General features: G+C 38.0%; 1 protein-coding gene across 9 annotated transcripts in view; it reads left to right on the forward strand.

Annotated features, from left to right (window-relative positions):
• The window catches only part of NECTIN1 (nectin cell adhesion molecule 1), a 333,749-nt gene that overhangs the window by 80,329 nt on the left and 232,629 nt on the right, over positions 1 to 20,791 (forward strand). For 2 of the 9 annotated variants that reach the window (XM_063436434.1, XM_063436435.1), the window contains one exon: positions 1,642 to 4,341. The exons of the other annotated variants lie outside the window; for them this stretch is intronic. In XM_063436434.1, the coding sequence (XP_063292504.1) occupies positions 1,642 to 2,162 (521 nt within the window). In that variant the 3' untranslated portion in view covers positions 2,163 to 4,341. Of the gene's footprint in view, positions 1 to 1,641; positions 4,342 to 20,791 lie in introns of those variants that run through there. 9 annotated transcript variants of the gene reach the window in all.

Raw genomic sequence — 20,791 nt, forward strand, 5'->3', positions numbered from 1 at the left:
CAAATCAACTTTACCTTAATTAAATGTTTTTTTGTGTGTGTAGAGCATGCCGCTGCAGTCTCACTGCTCAAATGTCTGCCATTTAGGAGTTACATCACTTTGTTTACACAGCCCTAGTCACAACTCCCTGTGTGTGACATGCACAGCCTTAGTAAAACACTTCCTGTAAAGTGAGATCTAATGTTTACACTTGCTTTATGCACAGTCTATTTTAATTTAGAATTTCCTTTATCCTGCTCTGTTAATAGCATTCTAAACCCTACCGTAGCCTACTGTCTGTGATTAAAGTTCAATTAAAAGAGCAGGAGATAAAAACTTCTAAAGTAAGTGCACATCTGATTGAAAATAAAACATTTTTTCATGCAGCCTGTGTAAGTCACATCCATCTGCTGTATATACAGAAACAAATGTTAGAATTGAGCAGTAAGACTTGAGGGACATTATCTATACACAAAATCTGCTTCATTAAGTTAAAGTTGTTTTAGTGCCAATAGTATAGTGTAGAATTACACAATAATAATATTTTGTCAGAGCAGTATTGATTTTAGCATATATTGGTAAATCAGATCTTGTCATGGTTATTCATATATCCATTACTTGAATATTGGTTGACATTTTTTCTCATCTGGTGGCTTTAAGGTGGTTTGGGTACTTTTTAATTGGCTGCATTACTTTTTTAAATGTTCTATTAGATTATTCAAAATGAGTTATGTATTTAATAAATGTGGGCTGACTATGACCTTTAAGGCTGCCTTGACTATTTTTCTGATTGGAAAGATGCATAGCTGTACTACTACAATTGCTTGATACATCATGCTTCTTTTTTCCTGTCCACCATTTGTCTATATACTATCTATTATCTAAATGGTGGCATGACTTGTGTTTTGTCATTATTTGACAATGTTTTCAAGATTTCGATGTACCCTTTCACTTCCTTTCCCACCTTCCCTACATTCCATTTTTTCCCTATTCTTTCCTCTCCCACTTTTCCTAATTCTCCTACCCAAGCAGGGACGCAATCACAGAGACTTGAGATTTTTTTTTTTTACAAAGTTTAAATACACTTAGGTTTGATATATCAGTGAAGCAACTCTCTGTCTTTCATTATGAGACTAAACTTAATTGTGTTAGTCCTTCTAATCATTCAGTATATCTCTACCTTTATATTATGATTCCGATGGATACTCAGTAAGTCAATAGAAATAATTAGTAATCATTGAAATTCTGGAGGCTATGTTAGCCAGGTAGTTACAATTTTGCATGAAACATTTTCATTTTTATAAGGTTATGATTGACCAAACAAGAGTTGTTTCTGCTTTATGATACCAGTAAAGTTTTTGCAAGCTTGTCTACTTAAAACACTCTTATTTGTGCAATCTCACAGTCATTAAATTACTTTCAAATCTCCGGTATGATTACGGCTTTAAAATTGTAACATCATTTTTGCTGATTAGAGTTTTAATAGTGAAACTTACATTTTGACCAATAAGGAAGGCCATGCATTAATGATAACCGATAAACATCTATAGAAAAATGGGAATTATAGATCTTTGCAACAGTTTTAGTTTGCGTCTCTGCTCTTGGGTTTTAGCATGTAGCCAGAGCCTGATTTTGTCCCTTTCCTTGTCTTTTCCTACCCAGAATTCCCTTTCACCCCAACTCCTCCAGAGCGGCGGAACCGAGAAGAACCATCCATGTTTTCAGCAGCAATCATTGGTGGAGCAGTGGGTGGAGTCCTGCTTGTCCTGGCAGTATCAATATTCCTGTTTGTTGTACTGCGACGAAGGCATCACACTTTCAAGGGAGATTACAGCACAAAGAAACATGTATATGGAAATGGATATAGCAAACCAGGGATGGCACAGCACCCACCAATGGCCCAGAGCCTTCAGTACCCAGAGGATTCTGATGATGAGAAGAAGCCAGGCCCAGTGGGAAGCAGCAGCTATGAAGAGGATGAGGATGAAGAAGATGGACGCAAGTTGGGTCCAAAGTATGATGATGAATCCAAGCGCCCTTACTTTACTGTGGAAGAGGGAGAGCGTCGAGGGTATGGCGAGGACAGAACTCTGCCATTCCAATATGAACCTGAAGATATGCCTGACAGTTTGGTGCCCCAAAATGACGGATCCTTCATTTCCAAGAAGGAGTGGTATGTGTGAGTGGGGAAACACCAAACAACAGGACACGTGTTGATGAACGCACGCACATGCCTCATCCCATGAGCTGGTTAAAGTCCTGAGGCTGGTGGGAGAGATGATCCTGTGATCAGTGCTTTGTCTTGTTTATTGATATATGTATAAATATAATCTATCTTTTTTATGCCTCAGAACTGCAGAATCAGCAAGACCTACTGGTAATGCAGGCACACAAAAGCCGAACAACCGCGCTAATACAATACACATATCTTTTGGAATTCACACCACTCTACGCATGGTTAAATTGTGATTTATTGTGTGGTCTATTACAACATGACATCGTTTTTTATTAGCACATTCTAAAATAAGATTTTGTTTACATTATGACGTAGCAACAATTCTCACATACGTACACTACCACAGACTCCCACGGGTAAAAATGGCCCATAGTAGGATAGAATAAAATGTAAAATTTGTAAGTCCCATTAATAATCTAAAGTCATTTAATGCTTGGCAGTACAATATATCATCTAGTGACATGTATTACCCAATAGGGTACACTTTATCAAAATTGAAGGGGTGATATGCGCAAATGGCAAATCATTGCCTGCATTTGAAAATAGAATACCCACACACCTGCAACATTCCCCGATACATACTTTATAATCAGATACAAGCACCTTTGTTTTCTCTTTAGCCTTCATTCCCTATTTGTTACAAAAGCACACCAGACACTGGCTCCTTGCATTCCCTTACCCAAACACTGGATTTTATTGCGCTGAATATTGTTGGGTACATTGTGGGTTGTAAATCTTTTTTTCTTTATAATGTGTATTCTTGGGAAGTTTTGGTTCATTCCAGGGACAAAAAGAGAGGCTGCTGTCCACCCTGAATATCGTACCAGCCCTGTGCGGCATGGGATTAAACAGTGACAACGGGGAATGTGTTTTTTATGGTTTGCGGGATATTTGTGTTTTGTGCATCCTTTTATTTTTCTGTCCGGATTACAATTTTTGTGAGCAAGGTTTGTGTGCCGACAAATAGATAAACAACAACTTTACCCTTTCCTCTCTGGAACAACAATGCACTTAAAACTGAATTAGTGGCAATGATTATTTGTAAACAGGATCATAAGACTGTCATCATCGAACTGATTACCATGTATCATGCAATCGGGGAGTTGAGTTTCAAGGCTTTCTGTGGCAGCACTGTTAGTTCTGCAAAGAGTGAATGACAAAGGACCTTCAGCTGAAATCAGTAAATGACTGGTTGGTCACCTCTTCTAAAGGCCTTAAGATGCTCTGAACACACTTGCTCTTAGACTATAACCTGAAGAATTTATTCAGTAATGACCTGTATCTGCAGAATTTGTTTACTGAAACCTACTAACATTGTTAACATCCAAGCGCACGCCAACATTATGCTGCTTAAAAGACAATTATGTTCTAAAAATGAGATGTCATAGGTGTGAGGAGAATGTGTGTTTTCAGATAAGCCTTTTTTTAGGTGTTTGATGTACCTTAACCTTTTTTTTTTTTTCAGTTTTTTTCTTCTTTTTGTTATGTGTCCTGTTGGTCAGTTACTTAGATACAACGACATACAACCAAAAGTTACACACTTTTACCTTTATGATGTTCATTTGTAGATATGTTAGAGTATTCCTAAACAACAATTCTGGGGCAAAGGGTGAACTATGGAGCAATCAGCAAGAAGATCCAATTAGTGTTCATTGTGGTTGCCACTCATTTAACAAATTACCCAAGAGATGCTCTTTAAAATACACCCAATTGTTCTCTTTATGTGCTCAGGTAAAGACAAGAATAAATAACTATCCAGTTTGCCAATTATGAGATTCAGAATATGATAAACCCACACACTCTACTTGAGTAATGGTCTAAATTGATCAAGACAACTGCTTCACAAGACACATGAAATATGACAGACCATTCTAACACATTTAGAATAATAATTTGTTTCCAAATGTTCCTAATTGGACGTATAGGTGTCTTATATTGAAGGAATGGCAAGTACATACAACCAACTGTGTATAACGAATGAATCATCTGTATATCTGTACATATCACATATCTGAGAAGTCAATATCCACATTATGTTGTGTCCTATGGTTTACTGCAAATGCTGTCTGTCTGTGTATTCTTAATGAAATCAAGAACAACGAATACATTCACAAATATTAACAGGATCATGTAATGTCATCTTTCATTGATTATCTATATTAATTGTACAATGTAATGTGTTACCAGTGAAAATAGGGGGGGGGGGGGGGAACTACTCGTTTATCCTCTTAAAGGAAAACTGTCACGTCAAAAATATTTTTAATGTAATAGTCTTTCCATCAAGCATTGAAAGGAAATAGGTTTTATTTTTTCAATGAAGTATATGTAAAAAAAAAAAAAGTAAGAGGAAACAAGAAAATCTTTTCTCCACCTTTATTATATGGCACGATCCTTCAGCCATATACTTGTACCTTTGTTTGGACAGTGCTTCTGTGCAGGGAGTACAGCATATACTTCGATTTAGTAAAATGTTGACAAAAATACACATGGTACTTAAGTGTCAAAACTGTAGCAGTGTTTGACACAATGTTTTAATCCCTTAAAGGAACATTATAAGGAAACATGTATTCTGAAAGCTACATTGTTGCCCTAATTGCCAAATTAAATTGATTTACTTACCTTTACTTCCTTGTCAGCCTTGCCGCAGGCCCCCTGCCCTCCTGGCCGAGATCATCAATCTCTATGTTCTCAGGAACTCCAATTCTTCCCTATAGGGAAGCATTGGGGGCTATGGCACATCTAGCCCATCCTCATAGAGATGCATTGATTCAATGTATCTCTGGGGAGCATTGAGCTTGCCCATGCAGGACTTAGTCCAGGGAGTCCCACTAATGACTGTCTCAGTGACAGCAACTAGATGTGGTCTTAGGCAGTAATATAAACACTAACTATTCTCTGAAAAGGCAACATTTACACTGCGGACCCTGCAGGATTAGGCTATATGGCCCAGAATGACTTTATTAAGCTCTAGTGTTTCTGGTGACTTTAATGTTCATTTAAGTGCAAGAGTGCATTACATTACATCTACCAATTAAACACTTTTCAACAAAATAGTGGATGTCACCTCAATCATCACAGATTGTTTTGGAGCCCAGTCATGACAGATAATTCAGTAGAAGCTATGTGTAGTCAGAGGTTCGTGTCTAATTGTTATCCACTCACACTCAGGCAAAAACATCATAATACAATGGTAAACAGAAGCAGATTTAGTTTTTTCTTACCGCTAATGACTGATTTGTACTTGTGCCAAGTTAGTACATACCATTTAATGTATTAAATGTGTATATAAATTAGTCAAAGGTTCAAATTCTGTAAGACAAATAAGCCAATAAAGCGCTTTATGTGCTAATGTACTAGTTCTTCGACTTGAAATTAGACTTAACATTATTTTAATGAGATAAATGTGCTTTTAGGACAACTTGAGTGCACTCGTGTGATTAAGTCACTATTGAGTCAGCAGTTTTAAATTTTTCCAGCCTGAGTTGAGATCGGATTAGCATCTAGAACTCCACTCAAGAGTGTACCTTAGTATCTGAATTTGGGAAGACATACATTTGTATTAAAGGACCACTATAGTGCCAGGAAAACATTCCACTATAGTGCCCCGAGGGTGCCCCCACCCTCAGGGTCCCACTCCCGCCGGGTTCTGGAGAGAGGAAGGGGATAAACACTTACCTTTCTCCAGCGCCGGGCGGGGAGCTTTCCTCCTCCTCTCCTTCTTCCTCGCGACATCATCGGCTGAATGCGCATGCGCGGCAGGAGCCGCGCGCTCATTCAGCCGGTCTCATAGGAAAGCATTATCAATGCTTTCCTATGGACGCTGGCGTCTTCTCACTGTGATTTTCACAGTGAGAAGCACGCAAGCGCCTCTAGTGGCTGTCAATGAGACAGCCACTAGAGGCTCTAGAGGCTGGATGAGACAGCCACTAGAGGCTCTAGAGGCTGGATTAACCCCTTCTGGAGAGAGGAAGGGGTTAAACACTTACCTTTCTCCTTCTCTGAAACTGCTATGTTTATAAAAAAAAAGGTTGATCCTAGATGGACCAGGCACCCAGACCACTTCATTAAGCTGAAGTGGTCTGGGTGCCTATAGTGGTCCTTTAATTAGAGAATATTTCTTTTGAGTTGCCAAAAGTCAATGTGAGATGACTTCCAACTTATATGAATTTATGCGTTGGCTCTTTATTTATTGAGTCGATATAGTCTGCAAATATCAAAAATATTTTAGAATGCCGTGTTTTGGACTATTGAGTAAACATCCTTCTGGACTAGTCTTCCTTTACCTGACAGTGCTAAAAATATAAGCTTCTCTCTGCTTTAAGAAAAACTAAAACTATTCTCTATTTTTGTAACTAGAGCTCATGCTACCATTTCCTTATTTGTAAACAAGGAAGAGTTAAGAGTAAAACACAAAATAATTTTGAAGAATTTCTAAAAAAATATTGTAGAAGATGTTCGAAAACAAAAGTTACAATTAAAATATGTTGGGTGATTTTGAATGTAATGCTGAAGAATTTAAATTAAACATAGCTATGCGAAATAAACTGTAGCTTTATGCATTAAAGCGACAGAAAGGGAATATGTTAAATTAGCCAATAAATACTAATGTGATCAATATCCATTAGTTATTTGTTTAAATCAATGGTTTTTACCTCTGCAGAATCCCTCAGGTTAGACATGCTTGACTTCACTTCTTAACCCCTTAAGGACCAAACTTCTGGAATAAAAGGGAATCATTACATGTCACCTTAAGGGGTTAAAATTTTATAATTGTTATCATCATTTTCCCCTGGAAATACTGCTCGTGAACGGTCATGCCGCTTGTTCTGATAATTCTAGTTCTGTTCTCTTCTCAATGACACTTAATTGTGAGAATCAGTATAATTCATATCAGACTTATATGTTAGTTATATACAGGGCCGGATTAAGAGCCCAGTGGGCCTGGTGTTGACAATTATGATGGGGCCTAATTACAGAATCTTATCGACGAAAAACACTAAAACAGTCATACCTCCAAAGCGTCATGTATCTGATGGAGTTGGTGTTGGAGGGAAACTCAAAGGATGCAGCTATAAGAAAATACATACTCTATGCTAATCTCTTTATCTAATTTATGCTTTCATCTTTCAAGTAAATCCATACAGCAGTGTCCAGTGAAGCAGGAAGCCAATGGGTGGGGTAAAAGAGTAGGCCACTGATGCTAATCACATGACCAGAACTGCCAGAAGGGGCGAACATGCCCAAAAAGGGGGTATGTCTGTCCAAAGAATTGGAAGGCCAGCCTGGCATCAGTGTCCCTATGCATCACAGTGTCAGTGTCCCCATGTCACCCAGTCCCCTAGTCTCCCAGTGTCGGTGACCCCATTTCTGCCAGTGTCCCCATGTCTCAGTGTGTCCCGTGTCACTAGGATACACGGGGACACAGAGACACGGGGACACTTGGAGACATGGGTGCACTGAGACACTTGGGGACACTGGGAGACATGGGGGCACTTGTGGATACAAGTGCCCCCATGTCTGAGAGACATGGAGACATGGGGACACAGACATTTGGGGACACTGGGAGAAATGGGGTCACAGACACATGGGGACGCAGACACTGGGAGACATGGGGACACAGAGATATGGGGACACAGACACTGGGAGACATGGGGATACTGAGACACTAGGGACACTGGCTGGGAGACATAGGGACACTGGGAGGCATGGGGACACAGACATTGGCTGGGAGACATGTGGACACAGACATATGGGGACACTGGGAGCCATGGGGACACTGGCTGGGAGGCATGGGGATACTGGGAGCCATGGGAACACTGAGACACTAGGCACACTGGCTGGGAGGCATGGGGACACTGGGAGACATGTTTCCCAATGTGTCTACCTATGTCTCACAGCGTCCCCATGTGGCTGTGTCCCCATGTCTCACAGTGTCCCCTAGTGTCTCAGTGTCCCCATGTGTCTCAGTGTCCCCACATATCCCAGTGTCCCCTAGTGTCTCAGTGTCCCCATGTCTCCCTGATGCCTTTCCCCTCATCCCTCACTTCCCTGAGCTGTAGTCTGTCAGTGCAGGCTGGGAGCTGCTGTCTGAACTCTCTGACTGTGCTGTGTAGCTGCTCCCCTGTGTATCAGTGAGTAGAGAGAGGCAGGGAGGGATATGCTGTAACTTCCTATCCCTGCCTCTCTCTATACACAGTGACACCTACTGGCCGGTGCTGGTATTGCAGAGTAATCTCTGTTTATACTGAGAAACATATTTGCATTAGTATTGCCAGTAATACTGCAATACGAGCACGGCCAGGCAGCCTCAAATACAGGCTGTGCCCTAAAATACTAGTCAGGAGGAAAACCTAAGAGTAGTGTGTAAAAAAAAAAAAAAAAAGGTAAAAAATATATATATATATATATTTTTTTAAATGGGCCTATTCTATGGGCCTGGGCCTGGAGCTGCAGCTCCATCAGCCCCTATGTTAATCCGGCCCTGGTTATATATCAGTTGAAGGTTCAGGAATCATAATTAAAAAACAATCTTGTTAGAACATATAAACACAATGAAAGCATGTGTGTAAAGTTCCAATTATGCGTGTAGTGTTTGAATCCATATGTATATTTCTATGTGAATCATGTATGGATGGAGTGAGAAGGTTTAGTTTTGTGAATGGTATGTGCAGTGTTTCAATGCCACTTGGGTTGTGTGAGTTCTGTGTGCATGCTGTGTATGCTGTGTGTGAATAGTGTATGTGTGAGTGCCATGGTTAGTGTGTAAATGCTGTGGGCAATATGTGAATACTATCTGTAATCTTTAAATGTTCTATGTAATGTGTTATGCTCTGTGCATTGTACTACGCCCAAAGACAGATTTAGGCCTAGGCTAACTAGTCCAATTCTTACACCAGCACAATAGAGGGAGTGGAAGGGTTTTTAAGAAAAGAAAAAAAATCATAATGATATCTGGCCCTCTAAAGGGCACTTAGAAAGCTCACTATTATAGTACTAGACTACGTACCCCTAGCAGGCAGGAGCTTGTAGGTAGCTTCCTAGTCTGGCTACTGGTAAATCCGGCCTCAGATGTAAGAGAGAGACTTTCTGTGCAGAGATTTGTCAGTCTGTTAAACAGATGAGATTGCTGATGTCAAACACAGGGGTGGACTGTAGAGATTTTCTCTCAGAAATTAATGCACTAAAATTTATGTTCATGATCAAAATAGCTTTTTGATTCCTGTAAAATCTGACCTGTTCCTTGTAAATGTAGTTATCCTTTAATTGAGTGGATATCATGAATATTCACCATTAGCATACATCTTAAAACTCTAATAGAACCATTTCCTGCTGAAATAAAAGGTTACCACACTGCTGGAAGATTTTCCATTCCAACGATATCACATTTAAACATGAAAAATCGAGTCAAGTAATTCACAACTCTCAGTTACAGACAAAGCTATTTTTTCCTGTACAGATCTTTTGTCTTTGACACTGCAATACTGAGGAAACAACAGGAAAAATGTGCCAACAACAGAATTAAACTTCAGAAGCATTCCGACACTCACAACAAGCATTCCAGTTGTAATCCCTATTGAATGCTCTTCTCTATGAGCAATCTTCCAGCAGTCACATCTCACTATGGTTTGGAGGAAATAAAAAAAACCCTCTTGACCTGTTACGTTATTTTTGCTGTGGTGCAAAAACTGACGTGAATATGGCTGCTTCAAAACTATTTCGCTTACTTGCCATCACCTTAAAAATGACAGACAGCATTTAAACAGTTGAAGTAGCGTAACCACAGTGGCATGCTGTAGTGGTTATAATGCTAAGAGTGGCCAAGAACCTATCCAATCGCCCAACACAAATCATGAAATCATTTGCTAACTGATCGGTTTCTTCACTAAGGTCTGCATGGAGTCAACTGATCAGCCAATGAGCTAAGCCCTGCACTGTTGGACTTAGCTCAGTGAAGAGATCTTATGGCTGTCAGAGAAGCAGTGACTGGCACTCTGATGACCGACGTAAAAAGTAAAACCACTACTAAATAGTTTAAATGTCTACATTGAGTGGGGAGAGGGCACTCCTGGCAACGTAACCACTACAGAGTACTGTGGTGCTTGGATTGTTTTCTTTAATGATGTCTAAGTTGCATGTGTAGAGCCTCATGCATAAGTTTTGTATTTATTTAAGGAATACGTAGGATGCAGACTGCTTGTGAAGTGTGGCACTGATGTTGATAACAGATAACTTGGTGTATACATGAATGCATGGAGAGACACAGTAATGTATGGTCTCCAGGGTAGGCAAGATTAATTTCATTTTACATCCGATGCCTTAAAAGCAAAGCATTATTATGCCACAAAGTATACATTTTTTATACAGGACATTTGTGTCAGTGACACAGCAAGAACCTAAAACTGTCTTACTATTAGATATAAATGGCCCTCAAGTGAAACAAGAACATAATGACTGTATGATTTAGCTCTTTAACTAAATATCACTGTATTCATGGTAAAACATAGCAGATGTCCATTTGTAAGCAGAATTTTGTAATGAGGTCTATAACACACATTAAGAAAAAACAAAAAAAATAGCTTTTAGGGTTTTCCACGAAATTCCATTCACATACCATATATTTAACGGGATTATAAAGAACAAAAGAAAAAGGTATGCTTGAATGGATATTGACGAAATATGCAGGGCAGTTAATTTTAGCTGCTAAAAGCATAGATAATAAAAAGAAGAAGAAAATGCTGTAGAATTTAGATTTGAACGTATTTAATGTGTTGCAATTATCCACAACTTTAATGGAGCTTTTTTTTATCGGGTTTAAGAAGAAGGGATGTGAATTGCCCTTAAAAATGGCAGATACACTTCAATGTGTTTTCTCAACCATACAATGTAAGTACAATTACTATGAAGCCCAAATGCAATTTTCTACAGCTCAGAGCTGATTGAAAATGTGATGACCTAAAAGATTATATTGGGAGAAATCTTGGAGACAAAGAAGGCACCTAACGCTGAATTGTATAGGTCATCGCTGTTTCTTCTTAACTAAAATAAAACATATAAAACTAGGCATTAATCCTCATTCCTCTCTGTAATCTGAATTATTTCTTGCTATGCGGTAGAGTTATCACACAAAAAAGAAAAATATTCAGCATTTAAATGAAAATAAACATATTTTAATACATTCCTTGTATTCTCAAATGTTGATTTCCTCACCAAATTCAAAACTACCTGTTACTGATTTATGAGGTGGGAATATTTGTAAAAGGTTATATTCTGCTTCCAGACAAGCTGCAATGTCATCTTGGATATCTTAAACTTTCCACATTTAAAAGTGAAAAATAAAATAATAAACAAATACAGACAGTCTTTGTCCATGAACACTCAGCTCGTATGTTGAGTGCAATTGACATTTTTTTTCTGTAGCACTGTCTTACAGCAGAGCAAAACCGTAGACTTGAATGACACAATGTTTAGTACTCTGCGACTTTTAACATGCAAATTGGACGGTAACTGCATTTATGCACAAATCTAAATAGCGTGGAACTAACTTTTAACGTTGATGCATTTTGTAACTGAAGTACAGGACTGAAAAACCTTGTCGTTTGCTATCAAAACTCAATGTTCCTAAGGATTGTTGGTGCACTTTGAGAACTAGCATTGGAACCATTGTGATAATGTGTAGAAGAAGAGGGAAGTAAAATCTAAAGCATTGCGTACTATATTTTAATAATTAATAAATTATGTCGATGGTAATAAAATTAAACTTCACGTTCAAGCTATCTATCAAGTAAAAACTGAAATAATTCCCAACAAATAATCTGAATTCCACGGCAAAAGTACTAACTTCCATTAAGATTTGTTTGAAGAATATTAATTTTATCATTTATATAGCAATTTATTATAAAATGGGGATATCTTGACAAGTCATTTTCATACGGAATATAACAGAGACAAAAGGTGAAGAAGGCCCTGCTCAAACGAGCCTTTAATCTAGGGGAATAGAGTAACATTTATGAGAAATGCAGTATTCATATTTGGCACACAATCACATAAATTAAAAAAAAACATTTAATGTATAGATAGATGGTTGTTCAGGAATTACTAAATAATTCAAATTGAAATATGCACAATTTAAACGTTTCATTTATTTTTCATCCTGTACAGAAATTTTGGATAATTAACACATTTTACAAATTGCACGGTATCCATTTTAATGCAGTCGATATGAAATAATTGTATCAAAGAGGATTTAGCATTTTTACATACATTAAGTGTGCCCACAAAGTTAGGCACATTCTCTGCTTAGCGGTATTTCTGCTAAAACTGCTGATATTATTTTTCAGCTTCCTGAAAATGCCACCAGAACGAAAAATATTTGTGTGTGGACAGAATGAAAATTAGCCCACATATACACTGGATTGGGATGTAAGGGGTTAAGCAAAGAAACATGTTGTTTCTGAGCAATATTTGTGTGTTTCGTATTCATATATTCATATAGTTCTCATATTGCAGAATTTGCAGTTCAAAGAGTATGAGAAATCGAATTAATGCCGATTTTCTTTATTTTATAAAAGTTATTAGTACTGGTACTGGAATATGTAAACTCTGTTCAGAGCACTAGTTACTGTTTTGTAAAATTAAGTTTGTCTTCATGTAACCAATGCGTAAAACTGCCCAACACATCTGCTGCTTGTTTACTGCAGACAACCATGCTTAATTAACTGTATGTTTTATGAGTTACTACAAGGTCAGTCAATACTCCTTATAGCGTCTTAATATTTTAGCTTTTTTATTATCACACCCTTTAAAGCCTTTGTCTCTTACCGTAAGATGTCAAAATGTACAGATAATGAATAAGTACAAATCTTAAGAGCCTTAAGATGGGTCTACCTTTTAGCCGCCTCTGTCTTAAACAATGTATATGTTTCATAACATTCCTGCTATTACATGCATTGTGTGTTGCATGACTTGTCAAATCTTACATAATAGCATATATACACAACTTTTAATTTTGCTACAGGTAACCAATGCATCAAAGGCCTTTTAACCATTTTGACGCTGCTTACTGCGGATAAGCTCTTCTGCTAATTCCCGCTATCCTACGCATAAATTAATGGGATCATTTGCACCTACATTCATCCTAAGCTCATATATGTCTGCATCATAAAAACAATTTTCTATCACATTTTTTTTATCAATACAATTTTTTTTTTCAATTGATAATCTGTTCTGTTCTTTTTTTAGGGTATTAGACCAGGGCTTGTCAAAAAGTAAACCCCAGCTGTTTTCAAATTACAATCTCATGATGCTTTGCCAGCCCGAAGGCATTGCAGTTCTACAACAGCTGTGCGTCTTTTAACAAAACTTTTCTTTTCTAAAAAGTGATGCAGAAAATGTAAAATGGATGGAGCCACCAGTGGAATGTAAATGCTGGTCCCACTGGTTTCCATGACGATTAAGCACGGTTAGTTATTTTGATCACATTTTAGAACAGAACACTTTGATAAATCTCCCTCTTTGTTTTAGACAGGATTTTAACATTGCTCCCTCTACCTATATTTTTTATATCTCTATATGTAACCAATGGCTATCATCATAATCAAACATATCTTGAATATTACCACATATAACTCTAGCAAAGGTTAGAAGTATCATCACTTAAAATGTGTTCAAATGTAAAAAACGTACTGCCATATTTATGTATTATCTGAATTCACAGTTACGTAAAATAACTGCCCTAAAATTATTTGGCAAAATCTGCAAGGCATATGTTTATCGGCAGGGGTCTAACAGTCCTTATCAGTGAAATATGCAAACTGGAGTTAATAACTAATTCAATCTGAGCACCTTTTGATAAATGTAGGCCAAAGAGTGCATAACAACATTCTGTTTAACAGGTATGATTATAACTAACTTTAGTTGACTAAGTATAATATAATTGTCCATTAGTTCTTATTCATTAAATGCAGAGTGTGCATACATACCGTACATTCCATTAATGTCTAATAACATGACTGACAAGAACGTATCCCTCTCAGGCCAGTTTGTTTTGGGAGCATCCTCTTCTTCCCAATTCTTGAGTGAGGAGAGCGAGGGGCTACCCAATCTCCTGGTGTATATTGTGATGTAATTTTGTAAAGGTATCCTTAACCCGAACTCTGTGTTTCTGATCATATTTTTTCTCTGTTTTGTTGTTTGTTATATTGAGAGACTGATTGCCCAAAATTGGGGGAATTCGAGGAGGCTTACTTGTTATCTGGGTCTTGTACAAAATGTTAATGGATAATGTTTAAAATGTGATGTTTGTTTTTTTTAAAATAAAGAATTCTAAAATGATATACTTAATTTAGCAATCATGGTCTTATCACAGTTTGTTCGCTGTCACAACATTCTTCTTCGGATCTTTGATATTTTTAGTTCCTCCCCAGACTTAGACATACATGTTTCATTCGTCACCTTGGTCATATGTGTCCTTTTGCTTAGCTATTTTACACGTATCACATGCTATTCTAATATTTCTTGCATTCATTGTCTACTCTTTAAAAATTGTTTAGTTTTTTTTCAATAAATCATCCACATTTCCTGCCATCTTCACTTGAGCCGTCATCTGTGAAGGATGCCTACAGGAAAAAAAGTAGCAGCTTGGAAAAGATTCAAACAAAATCGATTTAAACAAAATTTGTATTTTCTTTGACTAAATAGGTGCTCCTAGACAGTGTTGTTTACTAAGTTTGATTTATAGGCTTTGTTTTATCTTATAGAACAGATTGAAACAATCGTTTTCCATTGTACTCAGCAGGGTCTAGATGAATGGTTGACATCGCAGGAGGTTACGTGTACAGAAGACACCATGGATGTTTTACCTAGTTGATTGGGAAAATGTAATCAAGGTTTTGGTGTTATAAGCATGGCATGATTAGTTAAGTCTCAAAGATAGTTATGTCATTAGCAATGGAGCATCCATAAAGTGGTGGCTTAGAAGCAATTACCATAGGGCATGTCAAGGAGGACAAGGGAATACAATATATTTTTGTGTTCTCAGTTTATAGAAATTATACTAGCTAAAGGCAATGGAAACAAAACAAGTTAATTTTTTAACTTTTTTTTTAGAAACGAGTATAAAAATGTAGCAATAAAGAGTGTAAATAACCAGAATAAAATGCAAGAACTTATTGGTTTGTATGAGCAAGGATAGCGCTGGCCATAAATGACCGAGGGGGTGATGTAAATGCACCTTATGAGAGAAATGCATAGTAAACTTTAAAAAATGGGCAAACTTCTAGTGAATTCATAGAACATCTACATCAATGTGTTTTGTAGCAAAATGGATGTCTCCCGGACAAAGATTAAGAGTTGAACGTCATGTTAATATAGATAGATTTCTGATGACGGTATCAATGAGTGTCTCTAGTACTGTACACTCAGAAATCAAAGGGCAGTAAACTGTTAACAGGCTATGCCAGACTCTTTAAACATTTAAAATTCAATTTTAATTTCTCATTTAATATTTCTAAATATGTTGAAAAAGGTTTAAAAAGAATAACCTTGGTTATGCTGATATAATTTGCAAATGAAAAGGGCCCTCGTATGTCACTGAATGAAGCATTTTAATTATGAGGGTCATGGACTAAGTGCAGTTTCAGTTCATGATCTATTAATTTATTTATACCATTAATTTCGATATTGAAGATATCTGAATCAGAAGGGAAATTTTGTTTGAAATGATATTAGCTACCATTTTTATAATTACACACATTATTTCCTTTTCAACCTTGCCCTGCTGCTCTTTTTTCGCTAAATGTGTAATGATAGTCACAAAGCCTCCAGTAATGTGAAATGAAATCTCACAGGATCAGTGCTTTAAAATGTATGTAAATACAATAATTATTGCCTGTTCAAGGCAATGGATACTCTGACTGGAGCAACAGAACACATGCTGATTAATGCATTAACCTCTTTACTACCAAACACTTTTTGATTGAAATAATATTAGCATAGCATTTACCTTTAAAGAAATACACCAATCAGATTTTTTTAAATTAATTAAAATGTTCCTTAAACTGTTCAGAATACCCGTTCCCCCAACAGTTTTTTGTACCGGTCCTGATGAAAGTTCCACTGTTGTTACTGAAACGTCAACACTTTTAAAGATGTACTGATAAAAGTTAAGTATTATTTTTAAGTATCTTTTTGTCTAAGTCCTTGGAGTGCTGCCTATTTCATGCATTTTTGTATTTTTCAGTGTTACTTAGCACCAGGCATTACCCACTACACTAGGAGTGCAGGCTCTTTGGATGATATATATATATATATATATATATATATATATATATATATAATTTAAAAAAAAAAGATCTTGCACTCCATATATTCAGTAGCTTGCCCGGTGCTCATCAGACCAAACGGATAGAAAATAGAAGATAGGTCCTAATGAAAGTTTGTGTGTAAGAAACTGAAACATTAATTTTTATGGAAAACTAATTAAAAGCTAAGTTTTATTTTTTGACAAGTCCTGAGAGTGCTATCTGGAGTATTTTATATATATATATATACCTTAGACAAGCAGGTCCAATCACTTTACAGCGTAAGGCCCATGAAAGTATGAGAATAGAGGTGTTAGAGTAATGGGCAGAAGGTAAGTGAGAATACAATAGCACCGGTGCACAATCTTTATTTGGTTGTAATTCAGATGGTCCAATATTGTCTGATATTACTACTTTAGTATCTGCTTCCCATCTACACCGCGGTCTTTTTTGAAGATCCCGACCGCGGTGCAACGTTTTATATTTTTCTCCAGTTGGTTTTTTACTATCTGTGGCCACTGTTATTCCTTTCCATTTACACCTCGGTGGGGGCCCCCACCGAGGCAAGGTACTATTCCTTTATTTGTGTGATACTTATGTCCTGTGTATTAAGTTGTTAGCATTGGTTACACCTCCAGATACTTTGTCTCATATTTTGCTGACCGAGTATCTGTTAGGTGTTTATCCTGGCTTTTTTACTTTTTTTTATTATTTACCAGGATTTGTGTATCTATTTGATCTTTTATTGGTTATTCACCTTTTAGCAACAGATTCAGTTCGTCATGTTTGCATATGTTTTTTAGATTTCTTGATCATAAAGTTTTTTTACTAATTAAATATACATTTGTATTATAAGTGTTATTTTTATCCTTATTTTAGTTTTTAGGAGCGCACATATACTTTTTCAGATTTTGAGTATACACTCTATTTAGGTCACTTGTAGTTATATGTTGCAGCCCATTTGATTGCTTGTTTCTAATTACACCTTTCCATTAGTTTAGTATCTGTTAAAGCCAAAGTTGTACATGGCACGACATGCTCACTTTAACCGGGCACTCCGCTTCCCAAATACAAAAAGAAAATCACAGTGTGGTAAATATACCCCACAAGGAACGCATGCATGCATTTAATTATGCATTTTTTCCACTCTAGGCATATCTGAAAACAGCTTGCAAAAGCTGCAGATATCTTGTCTGCAGCCTTTGCAAGCCACCCCCCTTTTAACTTGCCCCAGACTGTCAGTGACTATCCAATCACAGACTGACCGATGCAGCTCAATGAGAAGTCTTTGCAAGTCAAGTGTTCTGGGCAATTACCTGCCTCTTCCACATAACTAAATAACCAGGATAGTAATAGGACAACCAGGGAGGTGTAATAAGGTTAATATCTAAAAATGTAAATTTCCATTTCTGCATTTTTTTGTAAAATGAAAAAAAGAGGACACACTCTTCAGCAAGCTAAAGTGTTTAAAGGGTTTGGAGTGTCCCTTTAAATTCATACATTGATTTAATGGTTAAGCTACTTGTTATGCAGGCTACATCTACATTTTAGATAACAATATACACATAACCTCTTATTCACATCTCATGTTGTACTCATAACGTGTTCATTTTCAAATTGTTTTGTTTCTAAATTAATCATGGTGTTTACAAAGTAATTGGTTAAAAAAAAAATCCATTTCATAAGTAGCAAAATAAATGTCAGACAGAAACGTGCTGCATCTGATAAGGTTAAGTAAAAAGACCATCCGAACAAATATGTCAGCTTAATAGCATTTCTTTCTTCTGAGATATTTCTTGGCACTTTGGGATTATCTTGCTAAACTGCAAATTCACAAATTCACACTCAGGTCCATCTTTAAAGCGGAGCAAACGGGGCAGCTGCACGGGCCGTTACTCCTGGGGTGCCCAAAGCAGCTGCCCCGTGGCCCCGCCGCCCATCGCCTGCATAAGAAAAATTCCCTCCCCACCCATGGGCCCGCGGTGCTTGTATTGCGGCTGCACCGGGGCCCATACTCTATGGGGGCCCATCGGGTGGCCAATACACTTAACACCACCCGGTGAGCACATATCAGCAGGGGCCCAGTCGGGTGCTGTGACCTTTTAATGGCACGACTGGGCACCCTGCTTTACGGCAGCCTGGGAAGAAGTGACGTCCGCAAGTCACTTCCTCCCTCAGAGATGATGAGCCGCACGGGAGGGAGGCCGAGCCAGGAGGCAGCGAGGAGGGGGACTGAGCAAAGAAAGCCAGTGCTCAACTCCCAACCACCCAAGGCCCTCAGGGAAGGTAGGAAACGGGAAGGGGGCTTTACAGTTTGATTATGTGTATGTCAGTATGTGTGTGTTTATGTCTGTCAGTAGGTCTGTGTGTGTGTGTGTGTGTGTCTGTCACTATGTCTATGTATGTGTCTGTCACAATGTCTGTGTGTGCATCTGTCAGTAGGTCTGTGTGTGTGTGTGTCTGTCAGTAGGTCTGTGTGTGTGTCTGTCAGTAGGTGTGCGTGTGTCAGTATGTCTGTGTGTGTGTGTGTCAGTAGGTCTGTGTGTGCCTGTAAGTAGGTCTGTGTGTGTGTGTGTGTGTGTCTGTCAGTAGGTCCATGTGTGTCAGTAGGTCTGTGTGTCAGTATGTCTGTGTGCCAGTGTGCCAGTATGTCTGTCTGGGTGTCAGTATGCCTGTGTGTGTCAGTATGTCTGTGTGTGTGTGTGTGCCACTATGTCTGTCTGTGTGTGTGTCAGTATGTGTCTGTGTGTGCCAGTATGTCTGTCTGGGTGTGTGTCAGTATGCCTGTGTGTCTGTCAGTAGGTCTATGTGTGTGTCTGTGAATGTATGTCAGTATGTCTCAGTATGTGTCTGTGTGTGTGTCAGCATGTCTGTCAGTGTATGTGTCGGTGTCCATATGTCAGTATGTATGTGTCAGTATGTCTGTCAGTTTATGTGTCTGTGTAAGTATGTCTGTCAGTTTGTCTGTCTATATGTGTCTGTATGTCTGTGTGTCTGTATATCTGTGTGTGTCTGTGTATCTGCATGTGTGTCAGTGTGTGTATATGTGTCTGTATATCTACATGTGTGCCAGTGTGTATATCTAGTGTCAGTGTCTATATCTGTGTGTCTGCATGTGTTTCAGTGTATATATAATCTATGTGTGTATATTTGCATACATCTCAGCATTCACACACTAACACTACATACAAATACACCCCTGCATTCAAACTCCAACACTACGTACAAACACATGTCTGTGTTACACACAAAATTTATAGGTAAACATACCCCTGCATTCAAAAACCAACACTACACATAAATACATGCTTGCAAGTATGCCAACACCACACACAAACATATTCCATACAAAAACCTGTTTACATTCAAACACACAAAAACAGCTTAGTGCTAAATACAAACATTCAAACATGGGTAAGTGGTAGAGCCCCATCTGTCAATGCATTGCTGGAGTTGCACGACAGATGGGGAACTACCTTTTAATCACCCGTGCGACAAACAAATTCTTGCACCTCTCTACTTTAGATCTGCCACTGCGTTGGGGTGAAGGACGTGATTGCACACCTATTTCTTGCACACCTATTGCACAAATGCTTTGCCCAGGGTCCAATCAATATTAAAGACGGCCCTGAGCAAACTATGTACAAATAATCATATTTAACTTTACTGTGACATAAATATTACTGAAGGATGAAAGTGCAGCAAGGATTACACACAGTGCCTTTAAAACACTGCACTTGTTTCAGATGATATTTGGGGATAGAGTTCTTTATTTACAATGGATTCTACATTGAACGCCCGTCCATAGGAGTACCTGGGGCAGCACCTTACCAGTTTTTGTTACAATAAAAAATAAAATAGAAAAAATACTGTATAATATTTTTTTTCCTTTGGGATTTTTAATTTCTTTTTAGTGCAAACTTGCACATTTGAGATGTGTCTGATTGATCAAACGTGTTGTTTAAGTCCTTTTAATTATTAGCACTGCAGTTTCCCTCCATTTCCTTCATCCTTATTATTCCCCTCTATTGCTGCTAGAGAGAGTTTAAAAAGCATGACCACCCTTTTTGAATCACCCTTTTTGGCTGACAGTCACCCTCTTTTTGAACTGAGGGTCACCTGTTGTTCCCAATGACTCCTTTTCAGGCAGCAAATATGCTGCCTTAGAGAAAGGCCTGCCTACTGGGCTGCCATAGGCTGCTAACACGAGAGAGTGGAGTTGGCAGCTTCCATTTTGACTCCATGCCAACTGCATTGATTAAGTCTTGTGCATCTACTG

This window comes from Pelobates fuscus, chromosome 11, assembly GCF_036172605.1.
Source record: "Pelobates fuscus isolate aPelFus1 chromosome 11, aPelFus1.pri, whole genome shotgun sequence".
Taxonomy (NCBI): domain Eukaryota; kingdom Metazoa; phylum Chordata; class Amphibia; order Anura; family Pelobatidae; genus Pelobates; species Pelobates fuscus.